At 37.6% G+C, this 20,000-nt stretch overlaps 1 protein-coding gene across 7 annotated transcripts in view; it reads right to left on the reverse strand.

Annotated features, from left to right (window-relative positions):
• The window catches only part of frmpd4 (FERM and PDZ domain containing 4), a gene marked incomplete at its 5' end in the record, with an annotated part of 98,163 nt that overhangs the window by 48,384 nt on the left and 29,779 nt on the right, over positions 1 to 20,000 (reverse strand). For 2 of the 7 annotated variants that reach the window (XM_084122190.1, XM_084122187.1), the window contains one exon: positions 18,945 to 19,466. The exons of 4 other annotated variants lie outside the window; for them this stretch is intronic. In XM_084122190.1, coding sequence (XP_083978316.1) covers positions 18,945 to 18,973 — 29 coding nt within the window. Of the gene's footprint in view, positions 1 to 2,415; positions 2,504 to 18,944; positions 19,467 to 20,000 lie in introns of those variants that run through there. One more of the 7 variants, XM_084122189.1, reaches the window with a different exon arrangement.

Below are 20,000 nucleotides of genomic sequence, written 5' to 3' on the forward strand. Positions count from 1 at the left end.
GAACTATTATAGTATAGTGAACTGGCCCTTTAAATGTTTGAGTGACTTTTCTTTTTTTGCATGATATAAACTGCAGTTGCAGAAAAAAAGAGGTATTCAAGATAAAAAGTTGCATTTACATTTAAAAAAAAATTAATTACGTTAAAAAAACTGAATTCCAAGAAAAAAAAGTCAGAATTTGCGAGAAGTAAACTTAGAATTTTGAGAAAAACAGTCAGAATTGCAAGTACATTTTTGGAAGTAAATTCTGAGAAAAGACTAAATTGTGAGACATAAACTTAGAATTAAAACAAAATAAGTTAAAATTGCGAGAAGTAAACTTAGAATTCCAAGAAAAGTCACAATTGTGAAGTAAACTTAGAATTCAGAGAAAAAAAGTCAAAATTGTGAGACGTAAACTTAAAATTATGAAAAAAATAAGTTAAAATTGCGAGAAGTAAACTTAGAATTCCAAGAAAAGTCAGAATTGCGAGACGCAAAACTTAGAATTCCGAACAAAATACTGTAAGTTGAAATTGCGAGAAGTAAATGTATAATTCCGAGAAATACAGTCAGAATTGTAAGTAGTAAATTTAGAATTCTGTGAAAAAGTCAAAATGGCTTTAAGTAAATTAAGAATTCAGGGGAAAAAAAGTCTGAATTGTGAGACGTAAACTTAAAATTATGAAAAAAATAAGTTAAAATTGCGAGAAGTAAACTTAAAATTCCAAAAAAAGTCAGAATTGCGAGAAGTAAACTTAGAATTCCGAACAAAATAAGTTGAAATTGCGAGAAGTAAATGTATAATTCTGAGAAATACAGTCAGAATTGTAAGTAGTAAATTTAGAATTCTGTGAAAAAGTCAAAATGGCTTTAAGTAAATTAAGAATTCAGGGGGAAAAAAGTCTAAATTGTGCGACGTAAACTTAAAATTATGAACAAAATAAGTTAAAATTGCGAGAACAAAACTTAGAATTTCAAACAAAATAAGTTGAAATTTTGAGAAGTAAACGTATAATTCCGAGAAATACAGTCAGAATTGTAAGTAGTAAATTTAGAATTATGTGAAAAAAGACAAAATGGCTTTAAGTAAATTAAGAATTCATGGGAAAAAAAGTCTAAATTGTGAGACATAAACTTAAAATTATGAAAAAAATAAGTTAAAATTGCGAGAAGTAAACTTAAAATTCCAAAAAAAGTCAGAATTGCGAGACGTAAACTTAGAATTTCAAACAAAATAAGTTGAAATTTTGAGAAGTAAACGTATAATTCCGAGAAATACAGTCAGAAATGTAAGTAGTAAATTTAGAATTCTGTGAAAAAAGACAAAATGGCTTTAAGTAAATTAAGAATTCATGGGAAAAAAAGTCTAAATTGTGAGACATAAACTTAAAATTATGAAAAAAATAAGTTAAAATTGCGAGAAGTAAACTTAAAATTCCAAAAAAAGTCAGAATTGCGAGACGTAAAGAATTTCAAACAAAATAAGTTGAAATTTTGAGAAGTAAACGTATAATTCCGAGAAATACAGTCAGAATTGTAAGTAGTAAATTTAGAATTCTGTGAAAAAAGACAAAATGGCTTTAAGTAAATTAAGAATTCATGGGAAAAAAAGTCTAAATTGTGAGACATAAACTTAAAATTATGAAAAAAATAAGTTAAAATTGTGAGAAGTAAACTTAAAATTCCAAAAAAAGTCAGAATTGCGAGACGTAAACTTAGAATTTCAAACAAAATAAGTTGAAATTTTGAGAAGTAAACGTATAGTTCAGAGAAAAACAGTCAGAATTGTAAGTAGTAAATTTAGAATTAAGTGAAAAAAGACAAAATGGCTTTAAGTGAATTAAGAATTCAGGGAAAAAAAGTCTAAATTGTGAGATGCAAACTTAGAATTCCGAGCAAAATAAGTGAAAAAAGTCAAAATGGCTTTAAGTAAATTTAGAATTATGTGAAAAAAGTCAAAATTGCAAGATGTAAGTGTAGAATTCCAGTCCAGTCGAGTACATTTTGTCGTTACTCTATATAGCATGTATACATTGGAATGAGATGCTGTTTCTTCAGGATCATGATGCAACAACATTACACAAGACTACATTTCCCAGCAAAATGGGTTAAAATTATGAGGATAGAATGAGAAAAGTAAATTTAGAATTCCAAGAAAAACAGTCAGAATGTCACAAACGTGGATGTAAACTCGCAAGTTTTGATCCTGTGGCGGAAACAAGCTTCCATACACGTCCCATAGGTAGAAAACACTTTTAAACACATTACTGGCCTCGCAATGCTTTCAATCCTCGCTTTAAGCAGAAAGACGTGTGTGATGCAGAATATATTCAATATATATACAGCACAAATATTAAAACACGATGAAGAGACCGAACACTAGATCCGCATGTAAAGTGATCAGTTTCCTCAAAAACAGAATAATTCACTCACAATGTCAAACGCAGAGTGTTCAGAACAGAACGACAGACAAGCAAGACTCTCTTCCATTTTCCCCGACAGGACCTTCATTAGCGTGTTTTATCATCGACGCCGCTTCTCTAACTCCACTGGATCGGGATGGGGATTTCTGGGAGTAACCGTACCGGACAGAGAAACACAAGCCCCTCGTGGAGCATTAATAAATCATGTGTTCAACACTAGTGCACTAAGAGTCAGTGCTCAAATACCGTGGATTATTCATGTTTAAAGTCAGCGGACTGTATATAATATATACGGCTCAAGAGTTTGGGGTCAACAAATCAAATTCATACTTTTATAATAAAGACATTTATTATGTTACAAAAGATTATATTTCAAATAAATGCTGTTCTTTTGAACTTTCTATTCATCAAAGAATCCTGAAAAATAAAATGTATGACGGTTTCCACAGAAATATGAACTGTTTTCAACACTGATAATAATCATAAATGTTTCTTGATCATCAAATCATCATATTAGAGTGATTTCTGAAGGATCATGTGACACTGAAGACTGAAGTAATGATGCTGAAAATTCAGCTTTGATCACAGGAATAAATTACACTTTACTATATATTCACATAGAGAACAGATGATTTACACTGGAATAATATTTCACTGTTTTTCTGTATTTTTGTCATGATTCTATCATGTGGGAAATAAAAAGAGGAAATAATTACATGAAAAGATAATTTAATTGACTTATCCAAAACATAGTTCATAAGTTATTCAATAAATGAAAGTGTTGTTATTGTAATCTAAAACTATGAACAATCGATTTTTGGTGATGGAAATAAGGCTGAAATAAAATAAATATAAATATTAAATGAAAAAATAAACTTGAACGAATATGTTTCTGAAATTGCTGTAGAAATGTTGCCTTGGCCATTTTTTATGTTATTATTTTATTTATAACTTCAAGTTTAAAATTACTAAAAACGAAATTAACATAAAGCTAAAATATTAAAAAACACCTAACAAAATTACTAAAATGCATTAATACATGTGAATATATTAATAACTACTATAATAAACTTAAACAAATTAGTTTGTGATTATGCAGTAGAAATGCTGCCTTAGCAATTTTATTTTATTATTTTATTTGTTTAAGTTCTAAAATGGCTAAAAAATAAACTGAAATAAATATAAAATTAAAGTAAAAATATTAAAAAGCACCTAAAAATGGTTATTTTACGCATAATATTACATATTATTAAATGTTAAAATCTAAATTAAACTGAAATAAATATAAAATTAAAGCAAAAATATTAAAAAGCACCTAAAAATGGTTATTTTACATATAATATTACATATTATTAAATGTTAAAATCTAAATTAAATTGAAATAAATATAAAATTAAAGTAAAGATATTAACAAGCACCTAAAAATGGTTATTTTACATATAATATTACATATTATTAAATGTTAAAATCTAAATTAAACTGAAATAAATATAAAATTAAAGCAAAAATATTAAAAAGCACCTAAAAATGGTTATTTTACATATAATATTGCATATTATTAAATGTTAAAATCTAATAATAAATTCTATAATAGTAAATTATACTAAAATGACACTGATATGAATATATATATCTTAATAGTCACTATGATATTTAATTCTGTCCATCCCTATTTCCTCGCTGATGATCCTATGAACTTCGCAATCTTACGTTTCGTTCAAGCTTAACGATAATGACAGAAGGAAAGTAATTAATTTTCTAAGCACTGAAATGACTGACATGCAAATGAAGCTGTTAAACTGGGATCCGTTGCCATGGCAGCGGAATGAGGCTGTGAGAGGGCGAATGACAATCAAACTAATATCTCCAGCTAATTAGTAGCCGGACAGTGAGTGCGAATCCCACAGGAAAACTGTAGGAAACTAAAGCTTAACAGGCATTAAAACTACTGATGGAACTTCATAAATAACCAGCAATGAGCAATATTTCCACAGCATGTATTAACCTTTGTTAATTTTCATGTTAGTTCACAGTGGATTAACTAATGTTAACACATCAAATGTATTAGTAAATGTTGGGATTAAAGTTCATTGTTAGTTAACTAATGAAACCTTGAGTTAAAGTGTTATTATTATACCAATATGTTTATCTATTTTATATTATAATCATTTCGCAATATTTATCTGCAACAAAAATCACTGAGTTAAACACTTTCATTAAATACGACTACTAAAAATACAAGCACTCATTTATATAGCCAAATCTAAAACATCAGCATTTAAGTGCATATTTAATTTCACTACACAAAATAATATGTAAAACACAGCAAACTGACTCTCTGAATCATTTAGAATTTTCATGATTGATTAATTTCAGCGAATCAATTCATTTTTAAATGATTCAATGAATCACTTAAATGATACAATGAATCACCTAAAGAATTGATTCACTTAAATGAATCAAACACATCAAAATGTTAATGTTAATTATATATTACATAACATAATATTATATATTTATGTGGGTTTCTTTTCCCACAAGTCCCTCACTAAATGACAAATCTGAAGACATTATTACATGCAGCTGTTCAAGCCTTGACAATAACAGCATTATACAATCGATAAATGTTTAATATCTCGGACTGAGTCTCGCTGTAATTACTTAATGTTTTTTGTTGGTCCAGTGAAGGACACATTCCAGCACAAGTCGATCGCTCATGCATGAGCCGAATCAATAATTCAGTCTGAGAGAGAAGCTCATCATGTTCCCTCAGTCGCGTGTCCATTCCACTCTTCATCTGAACACACACGCTTTAACTGCAGATGTGGGGAAACTATTATATTAATGTCCATGTGGCACGGAGAGTCAGAAGTAACTAACACGCATCGGTACTGAGAGAAACCCAGACGACTCTCCTCTAATAATGCGTCTCACACACAAACTCACGGCTCCTTCATCACAACACGGCAAAATAAGAGTCCAGGAAACTATCAGCAGATACACACACAAACTCACAGCTCTTAGACACCCTGGAATCAAAATTTTTGTTTTTTTAGCTTTAAGTATGAATATGTTAGCCTTGAGGTTATGAATAAGCTTCCAAAACAATGACAAAATTCTCATTTAGTCTCTCACTTCCGCTAAAATCACCGCTTCTCATCACATCTTCTGTCCAATCAAATGCTCTCTAGAATGTAAAGCTCCGCCCCCCTGCTATAAACACCACCTGACCACAGCGACCGCTGACAGACACAGAGCAGTGTGTGTTGGAGTGTGTGTTCGGTTGCTCAAACGCTCCAGTTTTATTCCGTTGTCCAACTGTACGCTGGTTAAGAATGAAATGAATGAATCCTCCACTATTGAATCCAGCGTATCATCAGCGCTCGGATTCGCTTCCATGTGCTGTCAGTCTGTGAGGGAAACTAAACGCTATTGGCTGTTTGAAAAGGGGGAGGAGCCATTCAATATGTCCCGCCTCAGCTTCCTGTTTCAGTTTAACTTGAAGAAATTATGACAGAAAAATATTACTGTTAGTTATTACCTCTCAAAGAATAATAATAATAATAATATGTATTAAAACAGGAAGGAATAATTACACATTTTTAAATAAAAAGTAAACCACTAATTAATTCATTTTTACATTTAAATAAACCATTAAAACAGAATCCAGAAAAATTAAAAGAGAAAACACGGTAAAAAACAACGGTAGAAATCACTGTCAGTCGGTATATAACATTTATCCTTTTTTTTTTAAATGCGACACTAGAGGAAACTATAGTCTATTTAAACACTGTCTCTCAAACAGGCACTTACAGAACAGAAGGCTTTATTATATTTAATAACAGCAATTTAGCTGTCGAACCCGTGACCCAATAATAGTGAAATCCCGCACTTTCATTCCTTCTAAACTGCTGATGGCTTATAGTGACTCTTTCAGCAAACCAGTGCGAAGCAGTGGCAGATTACAGCAAAGCCCTGAACACGCCAGCATGCGGTCGAGATGATGTAACCCGCGCACAGATGGAAGAATCCCACAATCACAGATCCCGAGACATGAGGAGTCCAGGTCAGGTGTTCATGAGAAGCGGAGGATTGGCCGGGGAAGGAGTTCGTCTCGCTCCTGCAAATGGGCTGTTGTCAGGTCATATCTCAGACGCTTCACACTCCAGTCTGGAGACTTGTGTGCTCTACTGTAGTGCTAATGACACCGAACCATCAGGGACGATGAACTCCAGCTTCAGCTCATGAATGCTGTACCTGCCGGCGAACAGCGTCTCTAAGCTCCGCCCTCAAACACTGTAGTGCATCTGAGACTGGAGGAGTTTGGGCTCGTGTAGTTCATGTCGAGAAGACGCTGTTTTCTGAGATTGATACGGTAAAGCCCACGCCATCGTCAATGTTCATATCACTGAGATCAAGAGCTGAGATTCAGATATGATAATGAGCGTTTGCTTTCTGACCAATCAGAGCAGACTGGATTGTCTGACCAATCACAGCAGAGTAGACCAATCACAGCAGACTGGGTCATCTGACCAATCACAGCAGACTGGGTCATCTGACCAATCAGAGCAGACTGGGTCATCTGACCAATCACAGCAGACTGGGTCATCTGACCAATCAGAGCAGACTGGGTCATCTGACCAATCACAGCAGACTGGGTCATCTGACCAATCACAGCAGACTGGGTCATCTGACCAATCAGAGCAGACTGGGTCATCTGACCAATCACAGCAGACTGGGTCATCTGACCAATCACAGCAGACTGGGTCATCTGACCAATCACAGCAGACTGGGTCATCTGACCAATCAGAGCAGACTGGGTCATCTGACCAATCACAGCAGACTGGGTCATCTGACCAATCACAGCAGACTGGGTCATCTGACCAATCAGAGCAGACTGGGTCATCTGACCAATAACAGCAGACTGGGTCATCTGACCAATCACAGCAGACTGGGTCATCTAACCAATCACAGCAGACTGGGTCATCTGACCAATCAGAGCAGACTGGGTCATCTGACCAATAACAGCAGACTGGGTCATCTGACCAATCACAGCAGACTGGGTCATCTAACCAATCACAGCAGACTGGGTCATCTAACCAATCAGAGCAGACTGGGTCATCTAACCAATCACAGCAGACTGGGTCATCTAACCAATCAGAGCAGACTGGGTCATCTAACCAATCACAGCAGACTGGGTCATCTGACCAATCACAGCAAACTGGGTCATCTGACCAATCACAGCAGACTGGGTCATCTGACCAATCAGAGCAGACTGGGTCATCAGACTGGGTCATCTGACCAATCACAGCAGACTGGGTCGTCTGGCCATTCACAGCAGACTGGGTCATCTGACCAATCACAGCAGACTGGGTCATCTGACCAATCACAGCAGACTGGGTCATCTGACCAATCACAGCAGACTGGGTCATCTGACCAATCACAGCAGAGCAGCTCTCAGAGAGGCGGGGTTTAGAGAGACTGAATCTTCGATGGAAGTGTTTCAGACGCTGAGAGGAAACAGCTGACACTGCAGTGGAGATTATGAGGACATTAAAGTGTTTTTTGACCTTGGATGAGTGTAAAATATCATAATAGTGCACTTTAAATAAACACTGCAATCCTGCACTGTTGAACACAGTAATAAAACTGGCTTCTCCAGTAAATGTCTCTTGATTTAAGAATGTTCAGAAACACTGAGTAAGTGTGGCGTCTCTATATCCATCAGTAATGGAGGCTCTTCACACTGATCCTGACAGGCCGTCATTAAAGCGCAACAGAAACACTGAATCCGCCCTGTTATTCCCGAATCCCGAGCATCATCGGAGCAGCTGGGAAACACCACTGCTAATGACAGGGTGATAACACACACACACATACACACACACAGCTGCTAATGAGCGTTTCACACACACATATTACACCGGAACTGAAGCCCGAGGCCAGAGCTGCTCATAACAATACAAACAGGAAATACAGACGTTCCCATTCCTTCTGAAATTACCATAATTACACTTCGCTGTCATTTACGCATCCTCATGTTTCAAACCTGTATGATTTTTGTACACAAAAATAATATATACATATTTTTATTTTTTATTACTTATTTTTGTTTTCATAAAATTATCATTTGGAAAGTTTTTACTAAAACACCAAATCCGAAATTAAAGTTTTAATTTTGCCAAAAACCGAATATAAAGTTTATTGGTAACACTTTACAATAAGGTTCTATTTCTTAACAACGCATTATTAATATGAACTAACAATGAGCAATACATTCGTTACAGTATTTATTAATCTTTGTTTCTAGTTAATAATCATAATACTATGACTGTTCATTGTTAGCTCATGTTAGTCCATTAAATAAAATTAACAGATACAACTTTTGATTTTAATTATGTATTAGTAAATGCTGAAATGAACATTAAGATTAATAAATGCCTTCATTGTTCATTCATATGAATTAATGAAAGCTGAAGACTGGAGTAATGATGCTGAAAATTCAGCTTTGATCACAGGAATAAATTACACTTTACTATATATTCACATAGAAAACTGCTTTTTTACATTGTAATAATATTTGACAATTTTTACTGTATTTTTTATCAAATAAATTCAGCTTTGATCACATGAATAAATTACACTTTACTATATAATCACATAGAAAACAGATGATTTACACTGGAATAATATTTTACAATTTTTACTGTATTTTTGATGAAATAAATGCAGCTTTTGTGAGGCTCTTTCAGAAACAGTAACAAATCTTACCGACCCCAACAAAGTTGCAGTTACTGTTTATCCTTTTTGAAACAAACAGAAAAGCTGATTTTAAATGTATTTCAGCGAAACGAAAGCCACATTTGTTTCCCACATAAAAGGAGTACATCTTGCATTAAGGATTGTAAACACCGTAACACAAGACCTGAAGTGCAAAAGCTTCACTTCTATGACACATCGCATAAAAAAGAGAGCACAAAATATGAGAACTTTTGAAATGCAGCGTATGCCGAAGAGCAATTCATAATGCAACACATCTTGAAGAGCTTCAGCCGAGGCTTTGCGTCTGCTTCGAGTGCTCGTACTGTTGAGGTGAGGAATACTTCAAATCTGAGCGCTTCTAAGTTTGTGGCGTTTGAGCTCATGAATATTCTGCACGTGCATCTCTCTCTGTCTGGCACACTCTGTCCCTTCTGTGTGAACACTGAGCGAGTGTAAAGAGCAGTCGCATGGAAACACAACACGCAGCAGAAGAGCATGCATGCAGTAATAACTGACCCTTCAAAACCTTCTCCTGAAACCTGTCAAGAATGTGTTTAGCTCACCAAAACCAACAGACAAAACGCAGAGTTATAATTCTGCATTGCATTCCATATTCTCATGCACATTGTCTCCCCTAATTCTCATTATTTTCATGCATTTGGGAATTTTCCTATCAGTTTTTTGCAATTATCATTAATCTCTGTGTTGATTCTCTATATTGTCATTTTAATTGTGCTTAAAATAGGCTTCAGCTTTGAGCTGAATGTAGTCTTATTTTTCATTTTATTTATTTGATCAGTGTAGAATGTGGTTCTTTGAGATTTTCATGCGGAATATTTGTACAGCGCTGTTTTGTTACAGCAGATAAAGCACAAAAAAAGGTGAAGCAATTGCTAATTTTCATTTGCACAAATCTCACAGAGAATAAAAAAAAGCATTTGCACTGATGAAACTGATAAATGCGATTATGATTGTCATTGTTTGAGGCCGGAGGGAAATAAAGCCGTTTGAATGGCATTAATATCTGAGATCTGAGATCATCGCTGCCCTCATCAGACCTTCACTGAAACTACAAGAGCTTCACACAAACAGAGGACACTCTTCAGAAACATCATTCTGACCCCAAATCTTACAAACGTAGTGTATTTAAAAAAAAAAAAAAAAGTATAATAAAATATTTTAAAAAACACTTTCCTAACATTAAAATGAAAACTAAATCTGAAAAAAAAAAAAATTCTATAATAATATCTCAGTTCAACTAAAATAGCACTGGTTCATATAGTGATGATCCTCTAAAAATGGAAAAAAAAACAAAAAACATTAAAGCATCATAATTATTTCTTAACTCAACGCAATATCTTTGGCAAGATTATCAGTGAATAATGACTAAAACATCAGTTTAGAACAACATGAGGATGACAAAAGTCTATTTTTTGGATGAACTTCAAACCAATTCATCGATTTATTGTCACTTAATCAACACAAAATAGTTTTTTTTTATACATATAAATAGATTGTGTTTTACAGAAGCTCGGCTTTACAGTGAATACATTGAATATGACTCACTAAACAAGTGATTTTAATTAGAATTTTTATGATCTGTAAAATCATAGTACATATCAGATAGACTTGTGTCTTATCTGGTCGAATGAATGATATGTATGAAACGCACGTGTAAAGTTACTTCACGAAACTTTATTAAAGCGTAATAGATGTGGTGATGACGGAGCGACACTGACACGCTGCTCCGCTAAAGCGACTGCACTTTCCTCTGCTCAGTAAAATCACTAGTTTAGGGTTTTTCCGGAGCCTCGGTTGAGTTCATACACAGATATCCTTCATAATCCTCAGTGCATTTCTGACATCCGTCTTTAGCTGTCGTTCAAGGCCGTTTCTCCTCACGGAAACAGGGTTCATGCGCACTTTAATTATTTTAGGCATCATCTTTCCAGCGAGTTCTCTCCAGCAGCGAAGAGATGCATGAATTAAAGATGATGCTTTCATAACTCTCCAAAGTGCTTCTTTTCATACACTGTCTTATAAATAAGATGAAGCGCTCTTTAACCTTCAGCCTATCTTTTCAAAGTCCAAATATTCACAAAGCACATGCACTCGTCTCTCTTTTACACGGCGTCTTACAATCAAGCATTCGCCCTTTGGTGACATTTGATCATCTTAATTCATTTAGATCATTATGTTAATTTAATCCCTCAAGTCCAATATTTTCCTTATGCAAGAGCTATTGTTTTCAGGAGATTAAGAATGCGGCAGATTACGTTTTATAAAGCTTCAAAAAGATCACATGACTCAGATTCAGAACACGTGCACTAATTCATAATGACCAAAGATGACAAACATCTTCTCTTTCAGTCATACGTATGACAGCTCTATTCCAAGCTTGAAAATGAATCAAAATACAACCAATATCATAATGTTGCAAAATAAATTAATATTTTATTTTTCTTAAATACACATTTTTATAATAATAATAATAATAATAATAATAATATTTTATTATTCTTAAGTACACAATTTTTAATTAAATTTTTAATAATAATAAAAATCATAATTATTATTGTTGTTAATAATAATAATAAAAAATATTATTGCTATTTATAATTATTTTATTTTAATAATAATAATAAAATAATAATAATTATTGTTAATAATAATAAAAATCTAAGAAATATTATTGTTATTTTTTATATTGTTAATAATAGTAATACTTTTTGTTAAGTACACATTTTTATTTTATTTTAATACAAATAATTACTATTAATAAGAAATATATATATATATTATTATTATAATTATTATTATTAATAATAATACAAAGTATTATTTTATATATAAAAATGGGGGGATATCCCAATTACTTTTTCCCCAAATCCTGCAGCCCTACAGGATTTGTACATGTGAATGTTTTCCATGAACAACACTAGACCCTGTATGGCTGCTTTTAGGAGTCATGATCGCTAGAAGTATGTAGTCAGAAAGTGTCAGTATTTCTCATTTCATGTTAAGGAAGAGAAATAACATCATGTGTAAATAATGAACGAGTTTATCTGTGCAGATGCTGGTGATTAAGACAATCACGAGAGAGCTTTGCAGAATTTGAACATTTAAAACGTTTCAACATCGACATAAAATGTTTCCCATTCCAAGCATCACAAAACACTTGCAATCCCAACAGCACTGGGAACACTGGGCACAGCACAGGGAACAGCACTGGGAACACTGGGCACAGCACTGGGAATAGCACTGGGAACACTGGGAACAGCACTGGGAATAGCACTGGGAACAGCACTGGGAATAGCACTGGGAACCACACTGGGAACAGCACTGGGAACACTGGGCACAGCACTGGGAACAGCACTGGGAACAGCACTGGAAACAGCACTGGAAACAGCACTGGAAACAGCACTGGGAACAGCACTGGGAACAACACTGGGAACAGCACTGGGAACATTGGGAACAGCACTGGGAAAACTGTGAATGGCACTGGGAACACTGGGAACAACACTGGGAACAGCAATGGGAACAGCATTGGGAACGGCACTGGGAACAGCACTGGGAAGTACACTGGGAACATCACTGGAAACAGCACTGGGAACAACACTGGGAACACTGGGAACAGCACTGGGAATAGCACTGGGAACTGCACTGGGAACACTGGGAACAGCACTGGGAACATCACTGGGAACATTGGGAACCGCACTGGGAACAGCACTGGGAACACTGGGAACAGCACTGGGAAGTACACTGGGAACAGCACTGGGAACAACATTGGGAACACTGGGAACAGCACTGGGAACACTGGAAACAGCACTGGGAACAGCACTGGGAACATTGGGAACAGCACTGGGAAAACTGTGAATGGCACTGGGAACACTGGGAACAACACTGGGAACAGCATTGGGAACGGCACTGGGAACAGCACTGGGAAGTACACTGGGAACATCACTGGAAACAGCACTGGGAACAACACTGGGAATAGCACTGGGAACAGCACTGGGAACTGCACTGGGAACACTGGGAACAGCACTGGGAACATTGGGAACCGCACTGGGAACAACACTGGGAACACTGGGAACAGCACTGGGAAGTACACTGGGAACAGCACTGGGAACAACATTGGGAACACTGGGAACAGCACTGGGAACACTGGGAACAGCACTGGGAAGTACACTGGGAACAACACTGGGAACACTGGGAACAGCACTGGGAAGTACACTGGGAACAGCACTGGGAACAACATTGGGAACACTGGGAACAGTGGGAACAGCACTGGGAAGTACACTGGGAACAGCACTGGGAACACCACTGGGAACACTGGGAACAGCACTGGGAAGTACACTGGGAACAGCACTGGGAACATCACTGGAAACAGCACTGGGAACACTGGGAACAGCACTGGGAACACTGGGAACCGTACTGGGAACAGTGGGAACAGCACTGGGAAGTACACTGGGAACAGCACTGGGAAGTACACTGGGAACAGCATTGGGAAGTACACTGGGAACAGCACTGGGAACATCGCTGGAAACAGCACTGGGAACACTGGGAACAGCACTGGGAACACTGGGAACCGTACTGGGAACAGCACTGGGAACAACAATGGGAACACTGGGAACAGCACTGGGAAGTACACTGGGAACATCGCTGGAAAGAGCACTGGGAACACTGGGAACAGCACTGGGAACACTGGGAACCGTACTGGGAACAGTCCTGAAGGCCTCGATCCTCCCATTCACACAGAACAAACCCATTCTCTCCTGCATAAAGCTGCCAGATGAAATAAAGAGCTGTTCTATAGATGTATAATCTGGATGATTATTGTGCAGAATAAACGCTGGACGAGGCGACGATGCCACTGGGACCCAGAGGCCAATCCTTTAGGAGGATTAGCCGGGATAAAATCAGGAAAAATCAAACAAGCCAAATAGGTTCTAGAGTTTAGAGTCACAGGGATGAAATGAGCTTAGCGTGCGGCTTATATGAGGGACAGGAATTAAATCACCAGCGCCATTCTCCAGTGATCAACATATATGAGTTTAATAATAAATGCAGAACAGGGCGATTATTATGATCATAAATAATACAACAACAGGCCAAAAGATTTAGCTACATAAATGAATGCTTAATTTATACAATAAATTACATGCATATATATATATATATATATATATATATATATATACACACACACACGTTTACATATATATATGTGTGTGTGTGTATTATATATTTATATATATATAGTTGCAAGATGTCTTAAATGTCTCAGTAAAATGAAAGGATTCCATATCTTGCAACAATACATCATTATATCAGTATCATATGTCCACAGTATGACATTTTTTGTGATATAGGTGCTATTATTTGTATCACTTTATTATTGATTTGCACAATATGGCATGTGTGTCATCAATATAGTTTGATACCAAATCTACATAGACAATAATGCACACATTTCTGATTTAAAATCCAGTTTTTCTACATAGTAGGCTACTTACTATAAATCTCTAAATGCAGAATTTGAACACACGGGCATTTCTCAGATTAAGGGCCAAATTGGGTTGCTGCAATTTTGAAAATTAAAATTCCAAATTTGACTAATTGGTATACATCAAATTATCAGTCCTTAAGTCAGGAGCGACGTTATGAGCTTGGTTGAGACCATAAGATAAGGGAATTTATGATTTTTTGCCATTTTCTTAACTATGTCAAGTAAATGTGTCATTACCATCACATCATCGAATATATGTAAAAAATAAAACTTAAATGATAAATCAGTGCTTTTAAACCATTTTGTGGTTTCACATAACAATCTATTTTATCTTGAACTTAATGGGATTGTTGATTTTTACTTGCTAGATGAATTATAGTCATTTAAGTATCTAAATTTCTGATTCATCAATCTACCCTGGCTTGGAATATAAGCTTATTTTAAGTGAATGCCATATATCAAAACTTTTTAATACAGTGATCATTTAGGCTGTCCAACATTGTCAGAAATATATAATTGTAGGATGTTTTTGTAATTTATACATAATTTATTAGCAAAAATATGTATGGTGATGGTGATGACACTGCAGTTCTGGTAATGACAGTTTGTTGTGGTGATGACAAATCACTGATCATAAGCTATTGTAATTTAAAGGGATACTCCACTTTTTTTGGAAATATGCTCATTTTACAACTCCCCCAGAGTTAAACAGTTGAGTTTTACCATTTTCGAATTCATTCAGCCGAACTCCGGGTCTGGCGTACCACTTTTAGCATAGCTTAGCATAGATCATTGAATCGGACAAGACCATTAGCATCTCTCTCAAAAAAATGGCCAAAGAGTTTCAATATTTTTCCTATTTAAAACTTGACTCTTCTGTATTTACATCGTGTACTAAGACCGATGGAAAAAAAACGCAGCGCCTGAAAATAGTCCCCAGCTCGGTAGACTATAGGGTCGACTATTTTCAGGCGCTGCGTCATATCATTACGCCTGCTGGACCCATGGTACGGCAGCAAAGTTTCTTGATTATTACGCAGGAATGAGAGATAATCAATGCTCTATGCTAAGCTATGCTAAAAGTGATACCGCCAGACCCGGAGATTGGCTGAATGGATTCGAAAACGGTAAAACTCAACTGTTTAACTCTGGGGGAGTTGTAAAATGAGCCTATTTCCAAAAAAAGTGGAGTATCCCTTTAAGAGCCTAAGTGACTTCAGACCAACAAAAAAAACAACAACAACAAAAAAAAAAAAAACAGCTAGTAATCTGTTTAAACATCAAAACATAGTTTAATCTGATTATGGAAGACCAAACATGAACTGTGTTCCTTGTGAACAGGATTGGTTCAGTATAATTATAGTCTAAACATACTATTTAATCTCATATTTAATTTCATAGCCATGTTGAATAAAAAAAAAAAAAACATGAAACAGGAGGGCAGTTAAGAACAGGTTGTCACAGTTGTGTTCTGTTTGTGTTAGTCCTATTAGTCCTATTTTTGTGTGTGTAACCTTCTGCCTGTCAGTGCCCGTTGGATATTATTATAAGTAAAAGTTTGTATTGGAACTTTCGTCTCCTCATCTTCTGCCTGCACCACACCGTGACAGAACTACGGACCTCCAAAATGGATGATGGAGCTCAGTTTATTTCGGTGGCTCAGGAGAGCACTGATTTTTTGAGTTTCACAATGAACTTCTGTCATCTTGCATTTACCAGCCTGCTCGACGACGAGACCCTGAGGACCTTGTTCCTGATCGGGGCCACTTTCAACCGTCCCATTGATCTCCCCTTTGATCAGGAAAACAGCCAGAGCCAGGGAATCCTCACGCTTCACCGTCTGAGCCCTCAGCCAAGATGGCCGCCACCTCGCCGCCTGAGCCCTCAGCCAAGATGGCCGCCGCCTCGCCGCCTGAGCCCTCAGCCAAGAAGGCCATCGCCTCACCGTCTGAGCCCTCAGCCAAGATGGCTGCCGCCTCGCCGCCTGAGCCCTCAGCCAAGAAGGCCATCGCCTCACCGTCTGAGCCCTCAGCCAAGATGGCCGCGGCCACTCCCAGTCCAGAGTTTCATCCCTCCGAGACCACTCGTCCCGCCGAGACCGCCCTTCATGGATCTCGTCTAACCGAGACCGCCCTTCCAGAGGCCAGTCCTGCCGAGCCTGAGAATCTTCACGTCATGTCTACCGAGCCTGAGAATCTTCACGTCATGCCTGACCAGTCTGATCTTCACGTCATGCCTGACCAGCCTGATCTTCACGTCGAGCCCGCTGAGCCAGAGACTGTTCACGTCGTGCCCGCCGAGCCAGAGACGCTTCACGTCAGTCCGGTTGAGTCTGAATCTTCTGTCACCGAGCCTGAATCTGAATTCCCACCCAGCCTCCCTCTCCCACCTCCTCCCATCTGCCTCCTCTCAACCCTTCTTCCACCACTGCCAGTCAGCCCCTCTGCTCCTCTAACAACCTTCGGGGAGGTGGAGTCGCCGTCGGTCTGCCTGTCACCCACTCCATCAGGGTCGGTGGACCCTCAACCCAGACTCCGCTGTGGCCCATCAGTCCACAAGCTCCGCCGGGATCCCTCGTCCCCCCGGTTCTGCCTTGGTCGTTCCTTGCCCTGCCCTCGCCTCAGGACTACCCTCCTCTGGCTTTGCCTCGTCCATTCGTCCCTCTGGCTCCGTTGAGCTCCTCTCTCCCTCCAGCTCCACCTTGGTCCTCGGTCCCTCCGGCTTCACCGTGGCCTTCTGGATCCCCGCCTGCGCTTCAGTCGCCAGAGCCATCTGCGTCACCAAGTCCCTCCAGATACTCTGCATCGCCCTGTCTCGTCGGCTCTCCGGCTCCACCCTGGTCTCCTCTCCCACCAGCTCCCTTATCTTTTAGACGTTTTCTGTATGATTTGGACCTTTGGGCAGCTGCTTTTGGAGCCATGTCACACCTAAACACAACAATTATAATGAATTAATTTAGTATTTTAAAAACAAATGCATTACTTAATTTAAAATATAGTGACTTTTGATTGGTAAATGTATATGAATTCATTTAAGATAACGTATTCAACATAAATTCTTTAAAGAACAGTATGTTTAATGTATCTGCCGTCATCACCACCACAACCTGTCATTACCAGCACAAGCTGTAATGTGCTGGTAATGACTGTGCTGGTAATGACATTTTTGTCAAAAAACTAGCCTTACTAGCAAAGATGATGACTAAGCAAGTGTAGCTAGCTTTCTACATGTAATGTACACCATTTTAACTATTAAATTGATAAAAAATAATCCAAAAATGTTTAAAAATACAGAAATACAACACATATGGTAATGACGCATAATAAGTGTACATGCCCAACACAAAGAATAAAGAGTAGATTTACTTACTTTTCTGGACATCAAGGCATCAGTCTTGCAGCTTGAAATCCATGTGCTCCATTATGATATTAGGTTACCATGGCTACCAAATAAACTTTTGATGAAAAAAAAGTAGGAAAGTGCCTTTATGCAGAGCGTGTTGGTAATGACGGCTAAACCATGGGACAGGTAGAAATGAAGCAAAATAAAGTACAAAATGCATATATATGCTTAATCTGTGCATGTAGTTTATTAGTTCAGGTAACATTTAATTCATATGCATTTTTTTATTTATTAATTTGTGATAAATAATGTTTGAGATATGGCACGACATGAGAAAACTCTGGTGGCGGACAACACCAGAACACAGATAATGTACCACAAAACACCAATAAAATGTGTTAAAATAATTAGTAAGAGCAGCCATAAAAAAAGTCTAGGCTTGTTTTTGTTTATACTAATTAGTGGTGCTAAAATATATTAGATTTAATTAGTTTTTAATAGAATTACACCCTGTGGACAGAAATAGGCCCCAATTCTGGGAAATACCCACACATGTGTGTGTGTGTGTGTGTGTGTGTATAGGCTATAATATATATCTGGTTATGGATATCGGTTATTGACAACCCCATATCGGTCGACAGCTATGAAGTGATTCACTGTTTCTAAAGGTTCCCTATTTAACTGTCATCCTCGTATTGAGAGGCAGAAGCTCTCATAATAAGTGATATTCTGATATTTTAAGGCATCAGGACTGAGTGAATGAGAAGATGCGACAGATGCGTTATCATCAGTTCCCGTGACATCATCATCTTCACTTCTGCATATTCATCATCCAGTCAAACACGCGATTAAAATACAGGTCAATGCCATGATATAATAATAATCATGTAAAGACCGTGAATGTTCGCGCATGCCTGCAGACTCACCTCCTCACGAAACTGAACACGTCCATCATGACATGGATCCGAACTCACTCCGATTTCATCCTCGAGCGTGTCGGTGGAAATGTTTTAGAAATGAGCGATTGATAGCAGGTCCTGTGGGATGATCTTCATCTTCTTCTTCTCCTGCATGACTGAAACACGATCCGCTTTTCCCTCAGATTACATCCTTCACATCTCCTGATGCTCTCCGACAACTTTAGTTAATTCCCCATCGCGGTGGAAGCGGCGCGCGAGATGATGAAGCGCGAGAGAAAGCGACTGATAAAGCGAGGGATTGCATGGAGAGGAGTGTAAAACAGAGCAGTTCTTGAGCACGAAGATCTCAGATGATGGACCTCCATCTAATCTCACATGTCCACGGTTCATGAATACATGCTCGTGCGCGTGCAGAGGTCGCGTCATCACTAGCGCGAGACTGGGGAGAACCGAGAAGCGCGTGGCCGTTCAGTGAAGAATAGGAGGAGGATAAACGGAGATGAAGAGAGAGAGAGAGAGAGAGAGAGAGAGAGATGTTTGGGGATGATGAACAGAAACACCTGTGACTGTGAGCGCGCGTTCTGTTTGAGCGTGTCAAGGTTTTTTTTTTTTTTTTTTTTTTTTTTTTTTGCATAATAATTCAGTACAAAAAGAAATAATACAGAACAATGAACAGGAACATGTGGGGATACAGAGAAAAGGAAAAAGCAATAATAAAAAGAAAACATAAAACTTGTTCTATAATACAGGATGTTTTCGAGAGTGCGAGCGTTAAAAAGATGTGCGCCAGAAATGGGCTTAACCAATGGCGTGGGTTTGGGGGCGGGGCTATCTGTGAGTGTGACCAATAGCAGGCGAGAGGAGTGTGTTCGAGGGAAACCTTTTTGAAAACAATGTGCGTTCACTACTCAGACTTGTAAAAGCGTTCACGTCCTGTAGAACTCATAATTACAACATGTAAACTCGGAATTTTCCGATAGATCTGATCTGTACCAGATTCGGTTTGGCAATAGTGTTGCCATAAAAACAAATAAGTCCAGGACGTGAACAGAACGTCACGTG

The sequence above is a fragment of the Abramis brama genome (assembly GCF_963993115.1).
Source record: "Abramis brama genome assembly, chromosome: 8".
Lineage (NCBI taxonomy): Eukaryota > Metazoa > Chordata > Actinopteri > Cypriniformes > Leuciscidae > Abramis > Abramis brama.